The 23,025-nt window shown below is 47.3% G+C and overlaps 1 protein-coding gene across 2 annotated transcripts in view; it reads right to left on the bottom strand.

The window, feature by feature from the left end:
* Nucleotides 1–1,395: 1,395 nt before the first annotated feature.
* GID4 (GID complex subunit 4 homolog) overlaps nt 1,396–23,025 on the bottom strand; it is a 22,881-nt gene continuing 1,251 nt past the window's right edge. The window contains exons 2-7 of one of the 2 annotated variants that reach the window (XR_001345611.2): nt 17,675–17,734; nt 12,371–12,478; nt 9,887–9,988; nt 8,137–8,267; nt 3,206–4,367; nt 1,396–2,309 (exon numbers count right to left, since the gene is read on the bottom strand). Coding sequence is in view for 1 of the 2 variants with exons in the window: in XM_006103841.3 (XP_006103903.1) it covers nt 4,304–4,367; nt 8,137–8,267; nt 9,887–9,988; nt 12,371–12,478; nt 17,675–17,734 (465 nt within the window). In the remaining variant the exon portion in view is untranslated. Of the gene's footprint in view, nt 4,368–8,136; nt 8,268–9,886; nt 9,989–12,370; nt 12,479–17,674; nt 17,735–23,025 lie in introns of both variants that reach the window. The other variant, XM_006103841.3, reaches the window with a different exon arrangement.

The raw sequence follows: 23,025 nt of genomic DNA, 5'->3' as shown, positions 1-23,025 counted from the left end.
TGCAATCTAATTCCCAGGCACTTGTCCCATGTCAAAGCCAGCCGTGGGTCTCAGGAGAGCAATGCCGTGCCTTCCTCCTCTGGCGCGGCTAAGCCAGCGAGGACGGCAGATGTTTATCATTTCCCCTTTGTTCTGTCCTGCATTTGGTTTCACAATGAACAACTCTACACATTTCTACTGTTCCTATGGATGGCTTAAAAGCAAAGCAAGCCAAAGGTTAAAAAGTGGGGACCTAAGAACTAAGATATGAAAGAGGGGTTAGCTTTGGGGATCAGAAAATGCCAATTTCCAATCTATTCCAGACTGTAGGAGGGCGTGGCGCACCATCCCAATGCCACTCTAGTGCCACACTGCAGGCAGCAAGCCTCGGCATTATTCAGCAAGAACTGCATTTCATGTAGTGGAGCATTTTTATATTTATAAAGTGCTTTTAGGAAAAGCACTGACTGCTCAACAACGCGGACCCAGGGAGAGGTTGCTCCTTCCACCTTCCACCCCGGGTGCATCCACCCCGGGTGCAGGCTTCAGCTGATGCACAGGCCACGCTCGGACTGAGGCAGGCCCATGGCTTTTTCACTCTACAAAACGACCGATAAATGGTGTCTTCAACTAAGAGTCCAGCATTGTGAGGTCTGTTCCTTTCTTGACACCATATCTTGGGAAGAAAAGAGTTTATTATTATTGTCCCAACAACACGAGATCAGATATTTTACATACACGGGAGTTTCACCCTGATATTAATGTAAATTCTTTTAGGATTTCATCTTGCTTAACATTTAAACCCTTTCAACACTATAAACATTTCCTCAAAAGCTCTGATGATGTTTCCATCCTGTCTTGACGCTGGCTGGGGGGTGGTACCTGAGACCTGGCACTGGAGCAAGGCGGCCCAGGGGTCTGCATTCGTCAGCATGGTCTATCAGTCAGTCAAGTAGAACAGGTTGCGGGGAGGTCAGGGGCCAGAACGTGCCACCCACACCTGGCTTCAGGAGCGGCCTTTCGGGAGCCCAGGTGCTCTGGGCATTCCCTCAGAGGGGCAGGCGTGAGGGGAGGTGGACCCCAGCCTGCTCCCATCCACAGTGCGTGCCAGGCTGCGGAGCAGCTGGTGAACCGATAGCTCCGTTTGCCTGTTCTCTGTGTTAAATAGAAGTATAAATCCTGCACACATGCAAGAAAGCACACAGAAATTAACAAGTCGGCGCTGCAATAGAAGTGCTGAGCGCCTGGCGCCGGACGAGGAGGAAGCAGGCACTGCGTCAGTGCCCCAGGTGGCCTCAGCCCTCGTAGCCCTCAGGGGCTGGGGTCTTCAATGGCCCCGAAACCTCCAGAGCCACAGGCCCAGAAAGAGGACTGGTGTCTTTAACAAAACTGTTTTGATTTAGAAATAAGACAGACTCGCTGCTTAAATACCTTTATTATTTTTTAAAAAAATTATTTGGACATTGATAGCTTTGCAAAATACTTCTCCCATCCCAAACCCTCAAACCTTTTCCACACATCCTCCCTAAAAAGACAAAATATTCGTACTTTGCACCCATTCACATCTAATTTTTAAAAACATATAACTCAAAATGAAATATTATTTTTCTTTTTCAGAACTCATTAGTTATTTTAAACCACAATGCAACATACTTAATGGCATTTCTTTTTAAAAATTAGCTTATCAGACTATTTTATGAGGAAAAAATCAATTCAAGGCCTTAAAGAGACTAGAAATTCCCTGTTTCTGGAAGCAGATGACATTGAAAGCCCCTGGAGTCTGTAATTCCACACTAGCAACAGCGCTGCTCCCGACGGACACCTGCTCCGGCCGGGCAGTGCGAGGTGCTTCTGGCTGCAGCCGAGGAGCTGGGAAGGGCGGGAGGATAACTCCAGCACAACAGAGCGACAGGCCGGGACCACAGGAGGGACGCTTTCTGAGCAGTGCAACGAACGCCTCTCGGCAGGCTTGCTTGGGGCAGAGGAAGATGTGGGAAATCTGCAATCTACACTAACTTCTGAATGACGAATACAAGTGTCAACAAAAATATTGCACATCATACCAGAGGCACGAAACCACTGAGAAGGCTCCAGAAAGAGTAACTGCAGATGGAGATGAGCCCCAAAGTGCCTTCGGGAATGAGCGAGAGAAAGGGAGTCCATGTGGATGGCACAGGGGTTACTGAGAGGAGGCAGAAAACAATCCCTTCCTTGTCCTCAATGGGCAGGTTTTATGCGGACAAATCTTCATCACAGATGTGTCCGAAAGATCTAAGAAAGGTATCACTTCTTCATTTTCCCCAATACAACAGGGGCACTTCATTATGTGGCTAAAAAAGGAAGAAAGAAATCCTACATAGAACCCATCTGGCTAGCTGAGCACCATCGGTGTTTGCAAATGTCCTTCCCTGGCTGTGCAACCAACCCACCAACCCACGGACCTCTCCGAGCCACGCGGAGGCCCTGACAGCTGCAGGTGGCCTCACCTCCCAGTGCCCTGCGTGAGGCCTGTATCCTTCAAGGAGCTTGCAAAATGCAGGTGATGCTTCGGAGCATGCTGCGGGGAGAGCGGAGGTGACAGGGAAGGCGCCTGTCCCTCCTTCACACTCAGGGACGCTGGCGAGCTAAACTGAGGCCGCATCACTGTCCATCAGCTGGGTTTGACCCAGACCCACATATTTGTTGCCAGAGTTTTAAAATCAAGAAAACATTTCTAACTCATCTCTGAGAATGGACACAATTCAATTCTCCACTGAAGTCACTGAGGCAGCTTTTTAGGGCTCCATAGCCCTAGCCTGACTAGATGGGTTGGTCACGCCTCTGCACAAAGCCTAGGACGGTACATCCCAGGCGCCCCAGGCTGCTGCTGCCCACACACTTCTCCCCGAAGGCTTCCCCTGACATGCACTCTCAGTAACTAGTAGTCCATATGTCATTAAAGGGCAAGTTGCTCTTGTGTAAGACTCCCAGAATTCACGTGGGCCCCGAGTCCTCACGGCCCGGGACGCGCGCCTGGCAGCGTGCTCTGCTCCTCCCACGGTGCACAGTGGGAGCCTGCGCTCTTGCACTCTGAGTCTTGTAAACCACCGGGAGGTGCCAACCCCCCCAAAGCCCTGCCCACAGCTACGGCTGCAACTGATGCTAACCTATTGAGCTTTTAAAACATGAAACAAAAACAAAACAAAACACACACACCACACACACACACACACACACACACACTTACTTTGGCACGTGAGCCTTGAGTTACTTGAGCATTTCATGTCCCTGCCCCTCCCCGTCCCAACATTTCAGTCGCTCTGTTAGGAGAATGAGGCCCTTCTGTGGATGAGAGAGATCACCATGAAGCACTGCTGTTCCGAGTCGCAAGAGGAGGAGCTACAAATGCCAAACCGGCCCCCAAGCAGTCCTCACGTTTAGCATTATACTTTATGCAATGCTGCAAAACTTCTGTACCAGGACAACCAGTTTCAAACTGCTGGTTGATTAAATATACATTTACATATAGATATAGGTATAAAAATTACTAAGTCAACATTTGCTGTTTTCAATGTGAAAACAATAAAATGTAATTCTGAATAATTGTGCCTTTACCATAAGGTCCTTGTTAAAGGGATCATAAAAATAATTTTGCAATAAAAAAAACTTTTTAAAAAAGTTTAGTATTGCCCTCAAGTTCAAAAGTTTGGAGCACATGTGCTGAGTAAGCAGGACTGGCATCTGTTCCTGCCGCGGACCTGGACGCCTCACACTGAGTGACCCCTGACGGCGGCCCGGGTGCCTGCCAGCCACGACCAGCTTGGTGTAGACCTCACGCGGCTGGGCAGCGCCAGGGGACTCGGGCGCGTTTCTCTGGCGGACGCTGCTGCAGCTCGCCCCCTCCCTGCTCGGAGCTCAGGCAGCACCCGTGCTGGGCTCTGCCTTTTCTTGAGCACCCAGACTTAAGCAACTGGGGGCGGGGTCTTGGTGAGGACCACTGAGCACCAAGGCTGAGGGTGACGGGCTGACCTTCTACTCGGCTGGAGGCAGGGATGGAGAGAAGATGGGCATTTCAGTGACACAGAAGTTAGCTGTGCAGGAAGGAAAGTGCATATAAGGTAGCTTAAGAACAGGTTAAGAGCAAACTGCCACAGAGAGGGAGGAGAATGGAGCCAACCCCCTGCCTGCGGCCGGCCTGCCCCGTGGGCTGACATCCATGCTGTCTGACGTGTCGCCCATGAAGAAACGGGCACATGTTCTCCTGGTTCCGGCAAGCACACAATTTTCTTGGCAAAGTTCTTTTTTGCCAAGTTCAGTTTTATTTGGTTGCTGTTCTGAACCACTGTCACCGGAATTCATAGATGGGTGCGCTGTGTTCAGGAACGTGCGTTAGGTTGAGCGACTGATACCTGCAGGGAGACAAACGGAGGCAGCAGTCTCAGCATCCTGACCACTGAACAGGGATGTGTGAACACCCAACCGAGCACCCAACACGCCACACACTTGCAGGGGATGCAAGCCCACCTCAGACTTCAGGTGAGCCAGGCGTGATTTACTTCTATGTCATTACTATTCCTCCTGAGTTACGCATAAAATAAGACGTTTAGGCCTCCTGCTCTAATCATGAAGCAATGCTAGTGGGTCTTATAAAAGGAGAGGCTGCGAAGCTTTGAGAGAAAACAGACTGGAGTCCTGCCTCTCTCCCTGCCGCTCATCCTGCCTCTCGTGGACGTCCAGCACCTCAGCTCCTTCTAGAAGGCCAGGCTATGATGTCCTCAGAGCTCCTGGAAACACAGGCACACCCCACTCCCTGGAACCCAAAGAGAGCACGGGAAAGAAAACCTCACCATCTACTTTCACTCTCTCGCTCCCCAGACATGGCTGTTGGACACTGAGAGCCTCAGAGAGCTCCACGGTGGCGTGTGCTTCCCTGTGGGCAGGTGCTCCTGGAGCCCAGCAGGCGAAGGAGAAAGAGGCCAGGACCACACAGGGGTGATGACCCCCAGGGCAATTAGAGTGCTGGTGTGGTGCTAGCTCTCCCCTGACTTGTTTCACACAGAGAGAGGAGGAGCACAGCAAGAAGCAGTTTATTTCTTACCCAGAAAATCATCAAGAAAGGATTATGCATTGGCCATCAGAGGGTACTATAATCATAAGCCATCATAACAAGTATTGCTGAGGATATGGAGAAAGTAGAAAAATTGTGACCGGCATGCATTGCTGATGGGAAATGCAAAATGGTGTAGCTGCTGTGGAAAATGGCACAGCTGCTTTTTGGTGGCTCCTCAGAAAGTTAAAAATAGAATTACCAAATGACCCAGCAGCTCTCCTCCTAGGTGTGTGCCCAAAGGAATTGAAAGCAAGAACTCAAACAGATACTTGTGCATCCATGTTCAGAGCAGAATTAGTCACCGTGGCCAAAAGGTGAAAGCAGCACAAGTGTCTATCAATGGATGAATAGACAAACAAATGTGGTCTATATCCTTACAATGAAAAACCACTCAGCAATACATATGAAGTACTAATACACGCTACAGAGTGGCTGAACCTCCAGGCCATTACGCTAAGTGAAAGAAGCCAGGCACAAAGGCCACACAGTGTCTGATCCCACTTCTATAAAATACCGAGAACGGGCAAATCTGTAGAAATAGAAAGCAGGTCAGTGGTTGCCCGGGGCTGGGATGGGATGGGGTGTTGGAGTGATAGCTGAGGGAGCACAGGGTTTCTTCCTGTGGTGATAAAAATGTTCTAAAATTGATGATGGTGATGGTTGCACAACTCTTAATATACTAAAGGCCACTCGGAGCACCAAAGCCCCATCGAAGCAAGTCTAGCCCCAGAGGGGTGTCTCCAGCACAGAAGTTCTCCCACTGCAGACACAGCTGATTCTCACAGCCAATTGGCCTGGAGGTCAATTCCTCACAGTGATAACTACAACAATCAAGGCTTAATTACAACAAGACTGTGCACAAAGCCCACAAGGGGGTGCACCAAGAGTGTCTACCTCAGGTAATTGGGACACTTAGCACAGAAAGGCACTCTATCGACACAGCGAAGCATAAAAAATGCCGAGACAAAGAAACAGGACACAAATGACAGAAATGGAGGAAAGCAAACTGCTGGATATAGAGTTCAAAACCACACTTTTAAGGTCTTTAAAGAACTGTCTAGAAGCCGCCGATAAATTTAATAAGGCCCTCGAAAAGACTGGTGAGACCGCCGATAAATGTAGTGAGATCCTCAAGAAATCTAATGAGACCCTCGATGTTGTGATAAAGGATCAACTAGAAATTAAGCATACACTGACTGAAATAAAGAACATTATACAGACTCCCAACAGCAGACCAGAGGATCGTAAGAATCAAGTCAAAGATATGAAATACGAAGAAGCAAAAAACACCCAACCGGAAAAGCAAAATGAAAAAAGAATCCAAAAATACGAAGATAGTGTAAGGAGCCTCTGGGACAGCTTCAAGCGTACCAACATCCGAATTATAGGGGTGCCAGAAGAAGAGAGAGAGCAAGATATTGAAAACCTATTTGAAGAAATAATGACAGAAAACTTCCCCCACCTGGTGAAAGAAATGGACTTACAAGTCCAGGAAGCGCAGAGAACCCCAAACAAAAGGAATCCAAAGAGGACCACACCAAGACACATCATAATTAAAATGCCAAGAGCAAAAGACAAAGAGAGAATCTTAAAAGCAGCAAGAGAAAGACAGTCAGTTACCTACAAGGGAGTACCCATACGACTGTCAGCTGATTTCTCAACAGAAACTTTGCAGGCCAGAAGGGAGTGGCAAGAAATATTCAAAGTGATGAATACCAAGAACCTACAACCAAGACTACTTTATCCAGCAAAGCTATCATTCAGAAGTGAAGGCCAGATAAAGAGCTTCACAGATAAGAAAAAGCTAAAGGAGTTCATCACCACCAAACCAGTATTATATGAAATGCTGAAAGGTATCCTTTAAGAAGAGGAAGAAGAAGAAAAAGGTAAAGATACAAATTATGAACAACAAATACACATCTATCAACAAGTGAATCTAAAAATCAAGTGAATAAATAATCTGATGAACAGTATGAACTGGTGATTATAATAGAATCAGGGACATAGAAAGGGAATGTACTGACTATTCTTGGGTGGGGGGGAAGGGGTGTGGGGTGAGGGAAGAGTCTGGACAATAATCGTGCACCTATGGATGAGGACAGTGGGTGGGGAGTGAGGGTGGAGGGTGGGGTGGGAACTGGGTGGAGGCGAGTTATGGTGGGAAAAAAGAGTAACTAATGTAATAATCTGAACAATAAAGATTTAATTAAAAAAAAAAGGCCACTCACTGCACTGTATGCTTTATGATTTATATCTCAATAAAGCTATTATTTGAAAAAGAATAATGAAAAGTTTTAAAAACTCCTTTTGAAAACAATTTATTGAAATCCTAATAATTGTGGCTCTCAGAGGAACTGGGACCACCCTGAGCCCAAGGGCACTGAACAAGATAGTTGAGTCAACCCAGGGTAGGGTCACTCACAAGTCACCAAAGTGTGAAAACTTTGAAAGGAAATAAGGTCATTCTATATTCAGAGAAGAAATCAGGTATTTTATGAAATCGTTCGCCCTTCAGGTATAACAAGATGCTTAAAAAGCAGCAAGGAGGCAGGAGAGTCCTCAAAAAGGTGTCAAAAATGAGCACTTGCAGTGGCATTGGGTCGTTTACCTCGAACCAAACACAGGGCAGGACTGTCAACTCCCACAGGCCCCTCGGTCACCAGGCTAAAATCAAGTGCACAGGGACCTGCAAATGCCTGTGACCAGGAATGTGACCAACAAAATTAAAAAGACTGCTGACAGCAAAATTCAGTCTGCAGCTGGATCTGCCATTTTAGTTGCAGATTAAATTTGGGAGGAATAAGTACAAACCCAGCAAGACTGAGATAAACATTGCTGAACACACAGCAGTGCCGGCACGCACTCTGCAGTGAGTGCTTTCACCTCGCGCTGTTTCTGTCCCATTCACTCAGCTCTGTGGATGGGGATGAGCGCCAGTGTGAGCAGCTGAGACCATCTAACGAGGCCCCCAGAATCCACACGGCGTGGCAGTCACGCAGAGACCGGCACAGGTTTCCTTTGGGATTCGGTGAGCCCAATGAGAGCTGGGGGGCTCGGGGCCTCCTTACCATTCTGAGCTCCTATGGTAATAGTAGCCCTCTATGGAGGCTGCCGACTTCTGGAAGCAGATGTAGTAGAACCCGGCAAAGGAAGCACCGCTGATGTCTTTGATTGTGTGGTCTGGGACCAGGAACTGTTCCTGCACGCAGATGGGGAAGGTCAGTTACAGCATCCTCCTCGCAGCTCTGGAGCCTCCTTAGCCATCAGACGGCTCTAAGGCTCCACCATCACATGGTCTAGCCCGGAGGTGCATTTTCTCCCACCGTGTGAACAGCATTCGTAGGCCATTCGAGCATCCTACTTACTACTACAGAAAGCTGTGTCTGGAGCTCACTAGGATCAGCACCAAGAGAAGGTGCCATGGTCCACACATCTGGTAAATGAATCAATACCTATCTAATTACCTACCTTTCAGAGCTCACAGGCAGGACGACCTGTGGAGAAGTCTGTGCTCCACTTCAGGAACTCTCACTAGTTCCTGATCGCCTCTAGAACAGTGGGTCACTTCTATTGGCCTGTGGATCACTCTGAGGGCAGCTCAGTCATCAGTAGCCCTTGTAATACCCCCTTCAAAAGGTCTACACCTCATCAAAAGCAACCAGAACGTTCCTGTTCTTGGTCAGGCACTTGCAAAAGGTAAGCTTTTATCTCTGGTTGGAGCCAAGAGTGGAAAGGCTGCATCCTATTACCTACTCTTCTGGGGAGACAAGGTCAGAGGTCAGGGCCCGGGGAGGTATAAAAGCCTCTGGTGAGTCACCCTGAGAAATTCTCTGCAGAAAGCACAACCATTGCTTTTTGGATCTTTCCTCAAGCTCTGAAATTGCAATTTTAAAAATTAATTTTAAAATTAGAACCATACAAGATACTTCTTTTAATGTGTTATTTATATGGCTTATCTCCAGTAGATGGCAAGCTCACGAGGGCAGGGCTCAGTACATGGCAACTCTCCTGAAAGGGTAATGATCTCCATCCCCAAAACTATTAACTGCACAAAGTAAAGGCTAGGAATGACTACTCTCCATGTTTTGTGCATGTGAAAGCCAGCAAAATTTCATGGTAAAACAGCTGTTTCCTTTAGACTGGGGAGTAGGGCTTGGAGGGAGGTATATGTTCACAAAGTGACTTACAAACTTGCTCCATGGTTTTACTGTCCTATGGCCATAACACAGCAGTTATCATGCTACCAAAGCAGGGAGCACATGTGACTTCTCTGCCCAAAGCCAATCCACGGAGTCCACCTCCCTGGCAGAGTTCTCGGGCTGGTGAGTGGAAAACCTGAATTCCATTCCTGGTCCCTCATTTCCTGAGCTGGAGGGAACCAGCGGAGCTGAACTGCGCTGGGTGAGCCCTGCACAAGCCATGGTGACGGAGCAGTCACTGACATGGCATGCCAGCCCATGGCTGAGAAGAGGGGATGGACAATGACTAAGTTTAAAGAGCACTAGGCTCTCCCCTGAACCCACAGAACACTAAGGCTCATTCAACTTGGAGGGCCCCAGGGATTCCTGGGGGGAGAAAGGAGGGAGAGGACATGAACACCAGTGTCGGGGTGAATTCACTGCTACACTGCACAGCTTAACCAGAGCAAACCCGTGCGGTGTCAGCTGTGAACCGGTGTGCCTCGGAGCTGTGCCTGCCTCTCATGAGTGTGTAGAGACCCGGCCAAGAAGACAAAACTGTAGCAAGCACTGGACACGGGAGCAGATGGGGGTTCCCTACAGGAGCCGCACAGTCGGAGAGCCGCCCGCAGGGGCTTACCTTCCACCGCATGAAGACATAATCCCCATTCTTCAGCTCTTCATAATCAAAGTCATCTGAATTAAAGGATTTTGCATACTGATAAAAAGCCAGGAACTTGCCCTGAAAGCAAACACGAGAGGAAGAGACTAGGGTAAGAGGAGGTTGGGGTCAGGGCTTCCCTCCTGCCAGGTGCAATCGCCCTCTCAAGGGCGGCGGCTGAGCACTGGGAGAGGAGTCTTTGGTCGCCCCACTGATCAGGCCTGGCCTCTGGATGGAACCGGCACAGCCCGCTCAGGGACCTTGGCCTGAGGAAGCGGCAGGATGGAAACACACAACCCAGGAGCCTGTTCCCAGAACACGTCACTGCAGACAAAGCCGGAAGCAGTGGAAAGATCTCTGCGGCCTGAGGCAGGCAGGCAACCAAGAGAGGGCCGGCCGACGCGTGGGTAGAGACTGGATAGGGCAGTGTATGGTTAAGTTTAAAAAAAGGAGACTAAAATAGGTTACAAAACTGTATCTTATGATCTCAGTTTTATAAAAAAAAGTATAGATATTCAAATGAGATTCAGGAAAAGGTTCATACCTGTTTTAGCTTTAGGTATTGTCCTTATAGACAATTTTTTTTCCTTTTGCTTTTCCATTTTTTCAAATATTTTAAAAACAAAAATGTATAGATTCTACAAGAAAACATCTTAAAAAATGAGGATATAGAGATATTAACCCTTTGCGGTTCAATTTTATTTTTGGAATTCAAACAGTCTGGTCCAAATTAATTGACGGGATTGAATGTTGAACCGGTTTGCGGTGTCGACCTCAGCCTCGACGCTGGACCTGCTCCTAGCGCCTGGTCTGTCGAGTCAGCCTCCACGATGGACTGAAAAGGGTTAAGTCACAGAGTTTGTTACACAGATAAAGCATATGGAACCGTGACTTTGTAGTCCCTTTGTAATACCTACTTAAAATACCGCTCAGGAAAATCTGAGGGTGCAATACAATGTTTCTGATTCCAGTTCACAATGGAAAAAGGATATGAGGGGTGAGGTTTATCAGACACTATTAATCCCTGACAAACAAAGGCACAACATAGGCCTCCGGGAGTGCTCTGCGGGACCTGAGAGTTCTCCTGGGCTGGGAAAGCCATGGAAAACGCTGTGGGCTGCGGCCTGCAGGTCCCGCCATCATCTTCCCATGCCTAGCACACCAGTGCCAGGGTGGCCTTCTCCGTCCCTCTTTCACCCAAAATGTTTCAAGCTAGCCTAACAGAGGCTGGAGTCCCAGATGCTTTCCAGGGTCCTAATGGGAAGGCAATGGGGAATAAGAGCTGCTTTGCAGGTATTTAATGTGCAACCAATCCAGCCTAAAACTAAGGCTTCCCTGGGCCCCAAAGACCTTGCTTTCCGCAGAACCAATCTGAGATGGAAAACGAAGCTGAATGGGAGACAAACTGTGGTTCATGACAAGGAAGAACCCTGTCACTGGGCTGCCCAGGAGAGGAAGGGGCCCCCTGACAAGGTGGCATGCCGTACACAAAGAGTCGGCATTGGGCGGGGGAACCAGGTGGTGCCAAAGAGCCCTCCAACACTTCTTTCTGACACTGGCACCATTGGCCCCAACCTTTTGGATACTCAAATCTTGTTCATTTTCTCATATTATAGAGAAACGAATGACTAACCCAGACGAGGGTCTGCAGTAGGAGTCTTCGGCAAGGCCTGTTGGGCCAGATTCAGGAGAGAGTCTTAGAATCTTCCTTACCAACACAAGCAGTCATTTCTGGTTGGCTTAGAGGGTGAACACAACAGACTTGCTCAGTGTTAACCCAAAATTCATCGTTGCCATGGTCAACTAAGCCAAAAGGCTATGACAACAGGCTGAGAAATGGATGTGTGTGACAACTGAAGGAAAGACTGGAGGACAGGAACTCTACGCTGCTCACTGCTGCTGAATGGAGCATGCCGCCCTGGCTGGTTTGGCTCAGAGGACAGAGCCTCAGCCTGTGGACTGAAGGGTCCCGGTTTCGATTCCGGTCAAAGGCACAGGCCTGGGATGCGGTCTCAATCCCCAGTAGGGGTCGTGCAGGAGGCAGCTGATCCATGATTCTCTCATCATTGATGTTTCTATCTCTCTCTCCCTCTCCCTTCCTCTCTAAAATCAATAAAACTTTATTAAAAAAAAAGAGAGAGAGAGAGAGAGAGAGAGAGCATGCCCACAGCTGACAGCTGCAGGGCGGAGACTGTGCCTGTTTGCCAGGAGCTGGGTAAGAAGAGCCCCCTGTGGTGTGGCCAAGGGGAGGGGCAGCTGTTCAGGAACTGCATCTCCACCTCATCCCCTGAGTCAGAGGCCATCACTGTACCTTTCACAGGATTCCCCCCAAGGACAGCAGGTGAGAAAGGAACCGTGGACAGGAGGTGGACAAACAGAAAGGACAGGGAGACGTGATAAGACCCTGAGCACCACGTTCCTGGGCTCTCCTCGGTGGCCCAGGGCAATCAGAGACTGACTCACCCAATGTTTCCGATCAACATCTTCATCCGCATCCCACTTTCGAGTTAAGAAAGGGTGTTTTTGGCTGATTATTTCTCCTTCAAAGAAGGTCGTAAGGGTTGGGTACTCCTATGGTCAAAACCCAAACATCAAAAACAAGATGTTAAACAGGAGTTTTAACCTTTACAAAGGAAAATTAGCCTCAATTTCACTTCTTCCCCGTACTTCCAAAAAAATGATCCCACCGCTAACCAACAATAAGCAGAGTTCGGCTGGCGGTCTGCCGATGCTGTGGACACCGGAATGGAGGGGCCGAGGCGGGGAGCCCCGGGCTTTGGGCTTTGCCGGAGCAGAGAGCCCTTCTGTGACTTCCCTTACGTGTTGATTGCTCAACAAGGAATCTGGACGATTCCCACAAGTGAGTTCTGAATACTCCAGCACACAAAGAAGATGGTAACTAAGCAGACTGCACTTTCCAAGGAAAACACCCAAAGAGCCTCCAAAATTCGAGCCTTCACAGCTGTCTCCCTCAAGCTGAGACCTCGCCCACTGGTTCAGTGTTTTGTCCCTTTTATGCCAATTCTTCAATTTTCTAGGGGTGAATTTTTTTGTAGAATACCTTGATATACTAGATACATTTAATTCTATCATCATATAAACAAAGATGATTTATACTAGGAAATACATGTAAATTAGGTCTGCAGTGGAAAGTCACAACCAGAAAACAATTCTGCTGGAAAAAATAAGTAAGTGGTGCCCCTGCCCGAGTGCTTAGATGCTCCTGCTTTTTACTGCTATGTGTTCACTGGCTAATGAGGCACCAACTCAATGGAAGAAAAAGTGACACAGTAAAAAGTCTACCGTTTCTCTGCATTTGTAAAAAACCCACCCACCCACGCCTCTGCCCAGCCTGCTGGCCGCTGTTTCTCGGGAGCCCGGTGGTGACGGAGCTCTGCGCACCAGTTCACAGCCCCCTCCTGGGGCCAGAGGTCCTGCTTTCTTCTTCAGTCCCCATGTGGGACCCTCTGCTCTGCAGCAAACACCCACACAGATTTAAAGTAAATCTGTTCTGACGGCTTGGCCTCTTCTCCCGGCTCGACTTGCCACGCAGCGCAGGACCTTCCTGAGAGATGCTGCCCACAGACCCAGGGGTGGCCGGGAGACGGCATCGCCGCCACGCTGCCACGGCTGCGGCCTGCTGCACGGCATACTGTTCTCAGCAGTAAACTTCCAAAAAGCAGAAATTTAACACCCCCAAACCACAACTCCCTTACCCAACCATGCTGCTGGGTTCTCCATGCAGATATTTATATAAACAGAGTGAAGAAAGAAAATGGAATAAATGGAAACCTCATTTTAAAGGTAAAACCTAAATTACACTAATCTGTTTTAGGAAAAAATACTAAGGAGAAAAAGTTAGCATCTGACTTGAGATTTTAAATTAAGCTATATAATAAATAATAATACAAGAATAAACTCTGAACCCTGGCTGGGTGGCTCAGTTGGTTGATCACTGTCCCATGCACTGAAAGGTCGTTGGTTGATTCCCAGTCAGGGCACATACCTGGGGTGCGGGTTCGATTCCTGGTCGCGTTATGTACAGAAGGCAGCCGATCAATGTTTCTCTCTCACATCAATGTTTTTCTCTCTCTCTCCCTCTAAAAATCATTAAAACATATTTAAAAAAAGAATAAACTGTGTTTTGCATACTCATAACTGTAATTTTCTGAGTTTCAAACTTTAATATATTTTTTAACACTTCCTTAAAAGAGACAGAAAAAAATGATAAAGTGGTCCTACTTAATGCAAAAAATATTCATATGGTTCAAATTACATTTTCCGAATGAATGATTCTGCACTGACTTCTCCCTAAAATACTTTAGGCAGTATACCAGGACTATAAGGTATCCCAAAACTCACAGAAGTAAATAAAATACATAGTGAATGACAACATGTACAGAAGTTACCAAAAATATCTCTTAGTGCAGGAACAGGAAACGCAAGCACCTGAATACAGCCAAATTGGTGGTAATTCATAGAGCCAAGGAACAACTGTCAGCAGAAGGAAAGCAGGAATATCAGAAAACCGGTCAGAGTGGCAGAGCCAGCACCAACCCCAACCCTCCGAGCAGGTGCCTGCTTCTTGTGGTGGGTGGGTGGTGGCCAGACAAGGAAGTTCTACCTCCGACCCCGCTCACTGATTCCAGGCTCACCAAACAGTCTGCTGATAGGTTTGGCTTTCCATGTAGACCTGCCTTCTGGGGAATCAACATTCAACTAGCCAGGAAGTCAAAGGGAAACTCCAGAACTTGCATGTGCCTCCTTGGTAAGTACACGGACCAGCACTGTCACATACGGTCTCTGCGAGGGTGGTCAGTGCGACCTCTCCCCCTTTGCCCAGTGAGTTTAGCACCACCTCACTGGGAACTTCCTAGCCTTCCAACCTGGTCTAGTGAATGAGCGAAGTGTCTGAGTGACTCCCCCAGTGTGGCTCGTCCTGGCCTGTGCCAGCTGCCAGCTGCCTGCCAGCTGCCTCCCCAGGGACAATCCTTCTCCCTACTGCTGAGTCAGAGTTGCAAAGAGAATGTTATTTGACACCCATTCTGCACAATTCTGGGGTTTCATTTCCAGAGGTACATAACCTTTAAAGCTGTGCTTGTTTGTGAACGTGAGCTAGCAAAGAGGCAATTACCGCCAATTTAACAGTTCCATATTGTAAATACAAGGAGGACTCTAACTAAAAACCAAGCCATTTAAATAGTTCTATTCACAGCTATAAATGGAAAAGCAAACAAAAATGGATAACTGCATTTCATAATACAGGTATAAAATATTCTAGGAATTGTCACCCTTTCTGCATTTTACTAATTATTATTAAGACATTGCACAACACCATGCCTATAGTAAGAGCCAGTGAATAGTACATTTTAAATGGGTAAAGTGTATGGTATATAAACTGTATCGCAGTAAAGTTACTAAAAAATGGTTTTAAAAAAGGTGAATTCAAAAAATCCTGAAATGGAGTGTGACTTAGAAACCTCTGACTGAATGCCATCCCAGCGCCATCTCTGAGTCCACCACCCCTGGGGCAGGCCGGAAGGACCACCCAGGAGGGTGATCTCCAAGTCCCAGCCACAAAGCCGGGCTGCCCTGGGCTGGCCTCCTTGGTGAGTGCTCACGCCTCGGAGGTGGCCCCTTCACTAGGGTTACTGTTCCTGAAAGTTCATTGCATTTCTGTACATTGTTTGGGGATTGTTAATGCTACTTAGCATTTCTGTGCAGCTTTCTATCACTAAAATGACTGATTTTTAGAAGCAGCAGTAAATATTCTAAATTACAAATGTTCCTGGTTTCCTTCTGAAGTTAAATGTTGATGTTCTGCACTCAATTAATTTGGCTGTCTAAGAGTTGAACATACTCTATTTACTATGTTTTCTGCTACCACAGATTCAAAGGTTAGCATCCTTCATTTTCCTATCATTTTCAATCTCTGCTTGACTGGATGTGTTTCCAAAGGGGATGAAGAGAGTACCTTTTCATCTCAATAACAAACTTCACAGGAAATTCTCAACCACACTTCTTTTTTGTTTGTTTTGTTAATCCCCATCAGAGGATACTTTTTCCATTGATTTTTACAGAGTGGACGAGAGGGAAGGGAAGGAAGAGGAAGAGACAGAGACAGAGACAGAGAGATCAGTTGCCTCCTGCATGCACCCGACCAGGGCGGGAGATTGAACTTGCAACACAGGTTCGAACCCATGGCCCTTTGATGGGAGGGCCGACACTCACACCAGCCAGGGCTTAACCAAATTTCTTTCTTTCTTTCCTTCCTTCCTTCCTTCCTTCCTTCCTTCCTTCCTTCCTTCCTTCCTTCCTTCCTTCCTTCCTTCCCTCCCTCCCTCCCTCCTTCCCTTCCCTCCCCTCCCCTGCCCTCCCCTTCCTTCCTTCCTTTCTATATATTTTATTGATTTTTTTACAGAGAGGAAGGGAGAAGGATAGAGAGTCAAAAACATCGATGAGAGAGAAACATTGATCAGCTGCCTCCTGCACACCCCCTACTGGGGATGTGCCCGCAACCAAGGTACATGCCCTTGACCGGAATCGAACCTGGGACCCTTCAGTCTGCAGGCCGACGCTCTATCCACTGAGCCAAACCGGTTAGGGCTCTTTCTTTCTTTTTAATATTTTTAAAATTGATTTCAGAGAGGAAGGGAGAGGGAGAAAGAGAGAGAGAGAAACATCAATGATGAGAGAGAATCATTGATTGGCTGCCTCCCGCATGCCTCCCACTGGGGATGGAGCCCGAAACTGGGGCAGGTGCCCCTGACCAGAATCGATCCCGGGACCCTTCAGTCCACAGGCCGACACTCTATCCACTGAGTCAAACCAGCTAGGGCTCAACCAAATTTCTAATACAGAAGAGGAGAACCAGATGGCATCAAGGAGACAAACAATTGTTTTGAGACTAAGGGGTCATCACGCCTTATTAGTATTCCATATTGTATTCCATTATAATCTACCACTGATGTTACATTGCTTCCTCCTCACTAGGACAAGCTCCTTGACTAGGCAGAGTAGGTATTTTTAATTCTTACTTTATACATGAATAAACTGAAGGGAAATTAAACGTCATGGGACCAGAAAGGGACACTACGAGAAAGTCATCCAGCTCCTTTCCACAGCATTTCCAAACACCCTGGCATCGGGACAGTGAGAGCTGGGCAGGTGCACAGCACACGCAGCCAGGCCAAGCCCAGGCCTTCACTGTGGAGTGAGGTGGCCAGTCCAGTTACCTCCTTCCTCTTCCTGTTTACTTACTAGTGGGAAAAGAAAGGATGCTCTTTCTTTCTTCCTATATTTCCAGGAGTTTTGAGGTTTACAAAGTTGGTTCAAAGAAAACACAACAGTCTACAATGATATAGAAGCTAATTTCTGTTAGGAAATGGATGACCACTTTCCATTGTTCCAGTGAACTAAGGGGTTGAAAGAACTTCAAGAACTCTCAAAGGATTGATGCTTATTTCAGAAATTGTTAAACTTACGAGGGTGATAGCTATATTCTTACTATATATTACTTTCTCAAAAATGGTAAAAATGAAATCAATAGTATTAGTCACATTTGACTTATTTATAAACTTTAAAGATTTGCGAATCTGTATACTTTCCAACAGGACACACAAAGACTGCATGCTTTATGCTACCTATAGTGTAACAACACTTAGAAACAGGGCACCTTAATCAAGCCTCAGAGACGAAACTGCCTGCCATTCACACTGAGACTGCCGAGCGCAGCCCGCTTCCTAGTCCGTGTGAGTGAGTGCTTACCTCAGTAAGGCCTTTAATCTTCAGGTACCCACAAAGGTAAGAGTTCCCCGTGTCCACATGCTGGAAAGAAAGGACACACAGCCTCGTTACAAATGGAGGAGCCACCGGGAGACAAGCAGGAGTCACTTTCCAGTGATCATCCTTGAGACGAAGTCGAGCAAGGGAGACCTGCAGATCAGGGCCCACCCAGTGCAACCAGGGTCAGCTGCGAGTCTTCTCCATCCACGTGCCGGTTCAGATGAAGCTCAACTTCATTCGGCTGAATATCATGAGACCCAAGTCCCCTTCTGGACTAGCAGCTCGCTCCAGCCCCATCTCTGTACTGTCTTCAATCCAGGCTCCCTTCTGACACAGATTTTGTGCGTCCCTGGCCAGTAGGCCTCCCTTTCTACCTGTACACATGGTGTCATTCCTAACCTGGGCTTCATCTGCTTTCTAATGCTTTTTTGGCCTACTTTTGCCTCCATGCTGCTCGGTCACTGGTCTAACAAGTCCACTGTATTTACATTAAGCACATCTTGCATTATTTATGAAATGGGCAGAATATTTAGGGAAGGCATCTTTCAAAGACTTATGTGGTATAAATTTGTTATACCCCAAATCAGAATACACCGTGCATGCCTGCTCTGCTCTCTTCATGCACAGCTACTTGTATTTCTTGAAGAGAAGAGCCTAAAATAAATAGGAGTAACAGGTGTAGATTTTGAGGTTTAGCAGCCACCCAACACCCAATTTCCTACTTTTCCACACTGGCAGGACCTAGATCCTGTACTGGCACCAACCCTGGCCCTGCAAGACCTGCTAACCCCTGATGGCTCCAAGGCAAACATGTGCCCCAGCCCCTGTGAGCTGTCGGTTTAGGGGTGACTCAGTTCTGGCCAGTGGATGTGTGCATGTCTCCTGGGTGCAGCTGGGAGATACTCTGGCTGCTGGAGAGGCTCTTTTCTCCCCCTTGTGGTGGCAGTATCTGCATGCAGTGCCCGGCCCGGGGCAGTCGTCTAGATATTATGAGGAGAAACAGGCTGGGAAATGCCAAGGATGGCAGCACGGAAAGACGGAAAGAAATGGGCCCCTGAATGAGCCAATTGGGAACCAAGCCACCTCTCAATTTCTTGTGATGTGAGATAATGGGTCCCCTTTTCTCTAAGCTACTCTGAAATGGTTACTTGCAGCTGGATGCATACTACTAGTGCATTTTACCTCAATCTATACAGAGTCATCCCGAATAGGCAGATTTTTCAGATTTTATGACAATTGGATTAATTTACAAAGTAAAACCCTGGAATTAAAGCAAAATAAAGTACAATGGTGCTGTAGCACATTGACATTTTAATGTGAAATGAGTTCTCATTTTAAGACACTAGAAAAGTTTTGTGGAATTCATCAGATTTGGGGACTCAACTACTTCCAATTACACAGTAAATCAAATACTAAGGCGATCCTCAAAAACTGTAATGAACTCACTCAGCCAGATGAGGTCAGCACCAAAGCAAATGGGCTTCAGCGAAACTAAAGTGCTCCCAGTTTGGAGCTGGTGACCAAAGTATTCCATGTGAAAACTGCCAAAGCATTTTAAATATCCCATCTGCTGGCCCTGGATGTTATCTGAAGCAGCTGATCCGAACTAATGTGGTTCTGCACAGAACTTTTATTAAAAGATACACAACTCTAACCTGAGGCCTTAAATTTCATGTATGCAATTCTCACTGAATTCAATATAGTTTGGGGTTTCACAGCTGCTGGAAGGATATCAGGTGGCAAAGATACTTGCTAATAAGATTAAAACTTAAACCACAAATTGGCTAACATTTTGCATGGATTATCACAAGAATCAGAATTTCAATTTGCCTTCCATTCAACCATGTGTCTCTCCCATTTTGCCCAAACTGATCGTGGTGACGGTTGGTGAACTCAAATGCACCCAGTGTAGAGGCTTTAACCAAAGACAGGCCAGCATCTCAGTGAGAAGAGTAAGGCAAATGTTTAGCAAGAAGGTCTCACAGCACAGTTGTACCCAACAGCTGCTTTTTTTTTTTTTTTTATATTTTTTTTATTGCTTTTTTACAGAGAGAAAGGGGGAGGGATAGAGAGTTAGAAACATCGATGAGAGAGAAACATCCATCAGCTGCCTCCTGCACACCCCCCACTGGGGATGTGCCCGCAACCAAGGTACATGCCCTTGACCGGAATCGAACCTGGGACCCTTCAGTCCGCAGGTTGACGCTCTATCCACTGAGCCAAACCGGTTAAGGCAACAGCTGCTTTTTTTAAATATTCCTCTCACACTGACCCTGGCCCTCACTTTACTCTTGGCTTCTTAGATGGCAGAAGAGATAAACAACAACAACAACCACCCCAGTCAGAATCTCACAAAGTTTGAGGAACTCTTTAAACTGGAATCTCAAAAAGAGAAAGCACTCCAAAGAGCACAGGCAGAGCTGAGCAACATCATCATTCGTCAGGGAAATGCAACTCCAAACCACAATGATGATACCACTTCACACCCTAGAGCAGACAAAAAAAGACCGTACCCTTTTATGTAATGATGTTTACTTTGAATTTATAGTAGTTCACACAAACATTCCATCCATGCTTTTGTTCCGGCCCTCTGGTCCAGTTTAAGAACCCATTGTGGCCCTCGAGTCAAAAAGTTTGCCCACCCCTGGACTAGAGGTTGGCTGCAATAAAAAAGATGGACACCAGCCAGTGCTGGTGAGGATGTGGAGCCACTGCCACCCTCATCACTGCTGGTGGGAATGTAAAACGGTGCAGTCACTGGAAAGCAGTCTGGCAGTTTCTCAAAATGTTCAACAGAGTTACCATGTGACCCAGCAATTCCACTCCTAGGGATCTATCCAAGAGAAATGAAAACACATGTCCACACAAAACCTGTACATGTATGCTCACAGCAGCATTATTCGTAACAGCCAAAAAGGGGAAACAACCCAAATGCCCCTCAACTGATCAGTGGATAAGTAAAATGTTGTATGCCCACACAATGTATTATGCAACAATAAAAAGGAATGAGGCAGACACATGCTGGGATATGGGTAAATCCTAAAAACACGCTCAGTGGAAAAAGCTAGACTCAAAAGGTCACATATTGTACAATTTCATTTACATGAAATGTCCAGAATAAGCAAATCTTAGAAAAAAATTAGTGGTTGCCTAGAGTTGGAAGGGGTTTGGGGTTTCTTTTCAAGGTGATGAAAATTAGATTGCAGTGACGTATACAACTTCTGTGAATATACTAAAAGCTATTGAATTGTACACCTCAAGTGGGTGACTCTTATGCTAAGTGAATTATCCTATATAATAACTCTAATATGCAAATCGACTAAATGGCAGAACAACCGGTCACTATGACGCACACTGACCACCAGGGGGCAGACGCTCGATGCAGGAGCTGCCCCCTGGTGGTCAGTGCGTTCCCACAGGGGGAGCGCTGATCAGCCAGAAGCTGGGCTCGCTGCTCCTTAGCTCTGCCTCGGAGGCAGGAGAGGCTCCCACCACTGCCACTGTGCTCGCCAGCTGTGAGCCTGGCTTCTTACTGCAGGCGGGCGGTAAGGAGCAAGGGGTCCTGGACTGCGAGAGGGCCTAAGCCGGTAGTTGGACACCCCCGAGTGGTCCCAGACTGCGAGAGGGCACAGGCCAGGCTGAGGGACACCCCCCCTGCACTTCCCCCCTCAGTGCACGAAATTTCGTGCACCGGGCCTCTAGTATCTAAATAAAGTTGTTGTGCCCTAGCCAGTTTGGCTCAGTAGATAAGAGTGTCAGCTCTTGGACTGAAGGGTCTCTGGTTTGATTCTGATCAGGGGCACATCTCTAGGCTGCAGGCTCGATCCCCGGCGCCCAGGTCAGGGGTGTGTGCAGGAGGCAACCAATCGATGTGTCTCTCTCACATCATGTTTCTCTCTGTGTGTCTCTCCCCTTTCTTTCCACTCTCTAAAAATCAATAGAAAAATATCCTCGGGTGAGAATTAACAAAACAAATACATAAAAATAAACAAAGCTGCTGTGAAAAAGAAGAAAGAAAGCAGGAATGGGGATGCATTATAAAAGGCAGCAGTATTCTAAGAAACTAGCTCTGGCTCTAAAAACAGATGATGGGGCCATTCACATGCCACTGACTCTCAATAATGGACAAGCAGCTCACCAATCCAGACAGAGGTCAGCATTCCTGGGCATGACCACCCCCCCACCATCACCCATCAGTCATGTACCAACTCCATCACCACTTCCACTGGTTCACAAGGAAACTGGCACCTGACAGAAATCCAGAAACCACACACCAATGACAGCAGAGGTGTTGCCGCAGTAACCAGAGCGGCTTCTCTTTGACGCTTAGCTACCCTGCCAATTGGTCCCTATCACATCAGAAACCATTATATTAAACAATGGACAGAAATTCAAGATCATTCCAAAAATGACCCACACCAGGGATCTCACTTTCAGAATTTTATGATTAGTTGCAAAAAACCTTCATACTAAATTCTTACATTTCAATCACCAGGAGGTACATAATTATGAGATTACAATAAGTATCATGGCTCATAATAGAACTTTAAGTTTATGGCTCAAAGATACAATTAACATGAAGATGCAGCTTTCCCAATCCAAAAAAGGGGGCAATGATTCCCACAAAACAGTAAGGAAAGAGGCTGATGAATGCTTAGTTAGCAGAAAGAAAATGTACTCCTCCTTGTCTTTTGGGTGGGAGACCTATTTGCTCAGAAGAGAGACTGTTTAAGATTTAAATGTAAAAGGGCAAAGGGCAAGTGTATGGCGAAGACCTACACTCTGTCCTCACACATGGCAGCAGGGAGGAGCACACTAGGACCTCAGAGCTTCGGGAGACTTGCAAGGAGACCTGCTGGGAGGGGCTTTTGGAAACAGCCTAAGAGGTGGGGTGTCAGGCTAAGGACAGGGGGGCAGCGTGAGGGGGAAATGGGTTCCAGGCAAGCAACAGTAGCCACGGCGGAGGAACCTTTTTACAGGGAAGGGAGGAAAGGGGTATGAGCCAGGCCAGCTCCTCGCTGGGCATGAATGTCAGCTGCACCACCATTCGCGCGGGGTGCGGTGCAGGACCGGCGGCCGTGAAGCTGTAGTTGAAAGCTCTCAGGGGCTGACAGCAGGTGCTCACAAATCCAGGCCACATGGGGGGCGGGCAGGCTGGGAGGGGTTAGTGGGGGAAAGGGGGGCATGTAATACTTTCAACAAGAAAGTTTCAATTTAAAAAATGGGTGGGGGGGCGCCTGGAGGAAGCCTTGGCGGCGTAGATAAAAGTTAAGGACCCGCAGAGGGTCCCCTGGAGCTAGAGAGGGAGACAGGTGGGAGGTGGGAGGTCTGGG

Source organism: Myotis lucifugus, unplaced genomic scaffold (genome assembly GCF_000147115.1).
Source record: "Myotis lucifugus unplaced genomic scaffold, Myoluc2.0 scaffold_513, whole genome shotgun sequence".
NCBI classification, from domain to species: Eukaryota; Metazoa; Chordata; class Mammalia; order Chiroptera; family Vespertilionidae; genus Myotis; species Myotis lucifugus.
This window is presented reverse-complemented; position numbering and strand designations above follow the sequence as displayed.